The 7,496-nt window shown below is 41.9% G+C and overlaps 1 protein-coding gene across 1 annotated transcript in view; it reads right to left on the minus strand.

Annotated features, from left to right (window-relative positions):
* Positions 1-7,271, minus strand: part of LOC124553346 — a 160,381-nt gene extending 153,110 nt beyond the window's left edge. Inside the window, exon 1 of the mRNA XM_047127221.1 lies at positions 7,106-7,271. Within this exon, the coding sequence (XP_046983177.1) occupies positions 7,106-7,271 (166 nt within the window). The remainder of the gene's footprint in view (positions 1-7,105) is intronic.
* Between the last annotated feature and the right edge of the window lie 225 nt (positions 7,272-7,496).

The raw sequence follows: 7,496 nt of genomic DNA on the forward strand, positions 1-7,496 counted from the left end.
ATCCAAATTCAAGATTTTCCTCATGGGTCACTCTTTCTATTCTGGCGAGGAGTTTCTTGAAAAATTAAGCTGATTATTGTTGTATTGTTGATTGCGTTTAATTAAACTTATGGATTGACTTTTTTCGGGTTCATAAACATTTTATTTTGAGCTGTTATTACTTTTATGTTGTAATTTCATGTACTGACATGTTCCATGACCTTGGATATTTGCTCCTCAATTTGGTCCTACCGAACTTGACGTGTAAATAAATAAATAAATAATAAATGTTGGTTTTAATGTAACTTAGGCGAGACTTTTGGGCTGTACATAAATTGCTTGAAGTTATCTATCTCTGTAAATAACCATCTTTTCACTTCAGCAGCTTTCTTCATGTGTTTGAAGTTTTGGTATTTGGTTTGTCCTTTAGAAATGATGCACAGAGCAACATGTATTGGAAGTCAGAGCCACCTGCTACTCGCAACGTCACAGCTGGTAATGTGGGTTATGGCCTACATCAACCAGTCCTGCAAAGCCTGATAAGGGAACACTGCTCATCATACTTTTGACCAGTTTTTAGAAAAGTATTTGAACCAATTATATTTCATTCGGAGCAGGAGTCCAAAAATATCTCAATTTCACTTAATTACTGCTAATTAATTAAAAACAGCAATAGAGATACGTCGATAACTCTTGAAATACTTTGCCTAGACAAAGTCCAATTGCAGTTTCTTAATCCTCCAATGAAAGTGAATCATTTTATGTGCACCAGCACAAAATTCTGTTTCATATCCGTTTGTCATTTTTCTAGTGTTTTTCACTTTTCCATGTTTGTAGCTCAGCACTCTCCTTTCGATCAGATTCAATCAACATATAGTGTATCGAAAAGAATTACCTGATTTAAAAAATCGTAACTATTTGGTTATTTGAGGCATGTGCGTGAACATATAGTTTTTCACGGTTCCCGCTAGGTAGCAGCAGTGTGCGCCCACTTCAGTTCTAGTAGAAGTAGTGTTGGTACAACAGAGAGAGTTTTGTGTTCTACTTGTTGCTCAGGAAGTGTCCCAGCGTGGGATGCATGCATCTGTGTCATAATGCACGACCCAACAAATGCCACATTCGAAGATATGTGTAATGTTTAAACGACAAGTCGAAAAACTAGTTCCCTTTTTCTACATCAATAACGCTACCAGGACACATTCGCCTCCTTTGTGATACGATAGGACCATTTTTCATTTTGGTAATACAGGGTGTATCAAAAAACATCATCTGATTGTCACGTCTACATTTCTGAAACTAATAAACATAGACAAGAAATTTTATTTTTGAGGAATGGGAAACTCATAAAGCTTTTTTTTCATACCTTTTCATAGGTGTTGAATTTGCACCCCTTGAGATGCACGGCGTGTGTAATGCGATATTCAGATTGTTCCCTCACTGCAGCGGGCATGTCTTGAGCTACAGCTTCCACAGCTGCTGTTATGCGATGTTTCAGTTCATTCATTGCTGTTGGTAACGGATGAATATAAACAGAGCCTTTTATAAACCTCCAAAACAAATAATCGCCGGCCGGTGTGGCCGTGGGGTTCTAGGCGCTTCAGTCTGGAACCGCGTTACCGCTAGGGTCGCAGGTTCGAATCCTGCCTCGGGCGTGGATGTGTGTGATGTCGTAAGGTTAGTTAGGTTTAAGTAGTTCTAAGTCTAGAGGACTGATGACCTCAGATGTTAAGTCCCATAATGCTCAGAGCCATTTGACCCATAACAAATAATCACATAAGGCCAAGTCTGGTGACCTTGGGGGCCAGTAATGTAAGGCTGAATCTTCAGTAATCCTTTCATTTAAAAATTCCTGCTTTTCCAGATGCCAGTGTGACGGTGCCCCATCCTATTGGTAAATGCTGACGTTCGAATCAGTCTCCAATTGTGGTAAACGCAGGTTCTCAAGCATATCGAGATATTTGCTTCCTGTAACAATGTTCTCCGCAGAGAGAAATGGACCGTACACTTTTTCCCGTGAAACTGCACAAAACATATTAAATTTTGGAAAGTCCCTCTCATGTTCCACAACTTCATGTGGTTGTTGCGTACCCCATATTCTCACATTATGACGGTTCACCTTTCCATTTAAATGGAATGTTTCCTCGTCGCTAAACACTAAGTATAGAATAAAACTGTCATCCTCCAACTAGCCAAGAACGAAATTACACAACTCCACACGTCGTTGTTTGTCACCTTTACGAATAGCAGTGGCTGAACGTTGTACGGTTTCACATGTAAACGTCAACGCAGCACACACCAGACGGACATCGGGCGCATGTTGAGCTATCAAGCTGCACGCTGAACCGGTGGCGGATACATAATGGGTGGGGCGCGCGGGGCGCCCCCCCCCCCCTTTGAACTCCCCCCCCCTTGTGGGGCCATTGTCAGCCGGGCAGCCCCCTCCAGTCAGCCCACACGCTATTCGTTCGTTTCTTTCGTCAGTCGACTCGACTGAAAAGAGTTATGGAGTAGCTGTACTTTACTGTGTACGAGGGCAGTTCAATAAGTAATGCAAAACATTTTTTTCTCGGCCAATTTTGGTTGAAAAAACCGGAAATTTCTTGTGGAATATTTTCAAACATTCCCACTTCGTCTCGTATAGTTTCATTGACTTCCGACAGGTGGCAGCGCTGTACGGAGCTGTTAAAATGGCGTCTGTAACGGATGTGCGTTGCAAACAACGGGCAGTGATCGAGTTTCTTTTGGCGGAAAATCAGGGCATCTCAGATATTCATAGGCGCTTGCAGAATGTCTACGGTGATCTCGCAGTGGACAAAAGCACGGTGAGTCGTTGGGCAAAGCGTGTGTCATCATCGCCGCAAGGTCAAGCGAGACTGTCTGATCTCCCGCGTGCGGGCCGGCCGTGCACAGCTGGGACTCCTGCAATGGCGGAGCGTGCGAAAACACTCGTTCAAGATGATCGACGGATCACCATCAAACAACTCAGTGCTCAACTTGACATCTCTGTTGGTAGTGCTGTCACAATTGTTCACCAGTTGGGATATTCAAAGTTTTGTTCCCGCTGGGTCCCTCGTTGTCTAACCGAACACCATAAAGAGCAAAGGAGAACCATCTGTGCGGAATTGCTTGCTCGTCATGTGGCTGAGGGTGACAATTTCCTGTCAAAGATTGTTATAGGCGATGAAACATGGATTCATCACTTCGAACCTGAAACGAAACGGCAATCAATGGAGTGGCGCCACACCCACTCCCCTACCAAGAAAAAGTTTAAAGCCATACCCTCAGCCAGTAAAGTCATGGTTATTCTGTTCGATGTCCTTCCTCATGGTCAAACGATCAACTCTGAAGTGTATTGTGCTACTCTTTAGAAATTGAAGAAACGACTTCAGCGTGTTCGTAGGCACAAAAATCTGAACGAACTTCTCCTTCTTCATGACAATGCAAGACCTCACACAAGTCTTCGCACCCGAGAGGAGCTCACAAAACTTCAGTGGACTGTTCTTCCTCATGCACCCTACAGCCCCGATCTCGCACCGTCGGATTTCCATATGTTTGGCTCAATGAAGGACGCAATCCGTGGGAGGCACTACGTGGATGATGAAGAAGTTATTGATGCAGTACGACGTTGGCTCCGACATCGACCAGTGGAATGGTACCGTGCAGGCATACAGGCCCTCATTTCAAGGTGGCGTCAGGCCGTAGCATTGAATGGAGATTACGTTGAAAAATAGTGTTGTGTAGCTAAAAGATTGGGGAATAACCTGGTGTATTTCAATGCTGAATAAAACAACCCCTGTTTCAGAAAAAAAAATGTGTTGCATTACTTATTGAACTGCCCTCGTAGCACGCAGGTCCGCGTCATCTGTCTGGCACATACGAGAGCATTTCGAAAAGTAAAGATACAATGACTCACAGTCCTTAAATAGAACATTTATTTATAAAACGTCAGTTACATCTTATTAGCTGAATTATTTGTTATTTTTCGACATAATCACCCCCGTTATCCAAACATTTGTTAAGTCGGTGCACAAGCTTTTGTATCCCACAGTCATAGAAGGTTGCCGCCTGTTGTCGGAACCACATATCAACTTCACCTTTGATCTCTTCATCGTCGTGGAATGATTTTCCACTGAGATGTGACTTCAGGTAACGGAAGTATGGAAGTCGGTGGGCGCAAGGTCCGGGCTGTATGGCGGATGGTCCAATACATCCCATTTGAATTGTCTGAGTGGTGCTTTGGTTACGAGCGCTGTGTGAGGCCGAGCGTTGTCACGAAGCAAGCGGACTCCACTTGTCAGCATTCCCCTGCATTTGTTTTGAATTGTCCTTCGAAGACATTTCAAAGTCTGGCAATGTGCAGCAGCATTAATTGCCGTTTCAGGAGGCATACATTCGAACAGAAGGATGCCTTGTCTGTCCCAGAAAACAGAAGCCACGATTTTCTTCGCTGAAATCGACGTTTTGCATTTCTTGGCTTTTGGTGAATTGGAATGGCGCCATTGCATCGATTGTTGCTTGGATTCGGGTGTATGGTGATAAACCCACGTCTCGGCACCTGTCACAATGAGATCAAGGAACTCATCACCTGCTTCAGCATAGCGTGTGAGGCAGTCAAGTGCAAAGCCCATCCTTTTCTTTTTGTGTTCTTCCATTAACAATTTTGGAACCCAGCACGCACACAATTTCCTGTACCCTAACTTGACAGTCACAACGTCATAAAGAGTTGTCATTGACACGTCCTGTATGATCTGATGCAATTCGTTCAATGTGAGACGTCTATTCGCACGAATTGTTTCCTCCATTCTCCGAAGAAAGGCACCAGAGATCACAGATGGCCGACCTGTTCTTTGTTCGTCATGAACATTGGTCCTACCTTCAGAGAAATGACGATACCATCTCGTTACATTTTGTCGATTCATAACGTTCCCATAAACAGAAACAATTTCTTTGTGAATATCCGCTGGTCGCTGACCTTTTGCGTGAAGAAAACGTATGTCAGAGCGCACTTCGCATTTGGCGGGATTCTGAATCGACGCAGCCATTTTAAACACGACATACTCCAACCAGAAGCAACGTTCAACTGCCAAACGACCGTGAAGAGAAAGCTAACGGTTCAAGGTTAACACCAGTGTTGCCAACTTGCTCGCCAAAACTCTTCCGTTCCTCTGGCATATGGTGTATCTTTACTTTCCGAAATACCCTCGTAGATAGCTAACACATACCTACGAGAAAAGTCGTGGCCATTCTAGTGATCTCGATACGTTATTCTGTCTGGCAATTGTTCGAAAAAAGTAGTGAATATTGTACTGTTTTCTTGTAAAGAGAACCTTCGACACGTAGCGTTATAAATGCGGACTATTCGCCCAATGGGAAGCTAGTTTACATTCAGAAGCAGAAATACACACAGCACAAACAAAAAAATCTGATGTCACCCAATCTAGAGCTATATGGACAGACAATTGCCAAAACAGCCTGTACCAAATTTCTTTGACTCCATCTATAAGGCAACTTGAAATGGAAAGCATATATTGAGCAAATGAACAAAAAATACATTAAAAAATTATACCAGCATTAAAAAATTATACCAGCTATAACACCCTCAGTGTGTATATTATGCAGTTGTACACTCTCACCTCTGGTATGGTATTATGTTCTAGGAAAATTCTGGAGACGCCATCAAAACATCCAAAATTCAAAAAAAATTATAAGAATAATGGAAGGGTAGATAATCGCAAATCATGTAGACCATTGTTTCAAAAAAGGATGATTCTGCCACTTCCTTGCATATATATATATATATATATATATATATATATATATATATATATATATATATATATATATATATATACTTGAAAATATAATGTATTTAAGGCAAAACTTACATACAAAAAGACCACTCATCACTCAGAATCACACAATACACAACTATGATAAAGTACAAAAAATGGATGTACATGTTCAAAGCGCCAACACATAGTTATTTCAAAACGGCCTTATCCATCCTAGTATCAAAAAAGGATGATTCTGCCACTTCCTTGCATATATATACATACTTGAAAATATAATGTATTTAAGGCAAAACTTACATACAAAAAGATCACTCATCACTCAAAATCACACAATACACAACTATGATAAAGTACAAAAAATGGATGTACATGTTCAAAGCGCCAACACATAGTTATTTCAAAACGGCCTTATCCATCCTAGTATCAAACTATACAATGCCTTACCAGATACCATTAAACACATACAAAACATTGATCACTTCAAATATAAGCTGAAGTGGTACTTGGTTGGTCACTGCTTTTATACAGTAAATGAATACCTACAAAACTAAATTTTTCTGTGTTAACCCAATGTAGTCTCATTCAGAAGAACATTTGTATTTTATCTCTCCGTACATAGCAAAACAACATTTATTTAAGTATTCATCATTAATTGATATATTAATGTGTGTTATTATGTACAAAGCTATATTATATGTGAAACTGTTAATATTAACATAAAAATCCGAATATATCTTGTACATTGTGCAGCTGTAGATGAAAATGGATCAATAAATCATGCTCCTATTTTGTTATTCATTACAAAGCATACTCCTGCATTACCCCTATTTGATATTTTATTTACAGCCCTGTATTCACCTGATGACAGGTCCCACTCCTCCTATCACCGAACATCACTAATTCCCACTATATCTAACTTTAATCTATCTACCTCCCATTTTAAATTTTCTAAACTACTTGCCCGATTAAGGGATCTGACATTACATGCTCTGCTCTGTAGAATGCTAATTTTGTTCCTCCTGGTAACGACATCCTCCTGAGTAGTTCCCGCCCGGATATCCAAATGGGGGACTATTTTACCTCCACAGTATCTTAAGTCGTCATTTAGCATAACATAGTAATAAGGTGTAGAATACGTAAATAAGACGTACTTCAAAGAGAGTAACAACACCAGTATACATGTGCTACTGCTGCTGCCCAGTCGTCGCTTATGTGTTTGTTTACATCTGATTTATTCTTATACTGCTGCTGCCTAATCGTCACGTTTCTGTTTGTTTACATCTGATTTATTCTTATAATGAAAAATGGCGGTCAGAGTGTCAGGTAGGACATACCCATATTGGCTGCTGAGGACGCCGCCGCCACAGCCGAGGTGAGACACGTGTAGAGGCTGGTCTCGCCCAGTGGGTTGTAGCACATGGCGCGCACCGCCGCCTCGTTGTGGAAGCCGGGCACGAAGATGGGGGGTAGGCTGGTGGGGGGTGAACTAGGGGGCGACATGCCTGCCTGCAGCTGATGCTCTGCCTACTGTCAGCTGCCGAGTTGCTGCTGAGCGGGAGGGCAGCGAGGCGTGCAGGAGGTAAGGGGGGTCGTGCGTTGCGGTCAGTCTGCAGCAGAGAGCTACGCGCCGTCCTGGAAACATTGGCACGAATGCAGTTGCTACAACATAGGATACCTCCTCTTGTTACAGTTCTGCTCCTAAAGTACATATATTTTTTCTCTCTT

The sequence above is a fragment of the Schistocerca americana genome, chromosome 11 (genome assembly GCF_021461395.2).
Source record: "Schistocerca americana isolate TAMUIC-IGC-003095 chromosome 11, iqSchAmer2.1, whole genome shotgun sequence".
Lineage (NCBI taxonomy): Eukaryota > Metazoa > Arthropoda > Insecta > Orthoptera > Acrididae > Schistocerca > Schistocerca americana.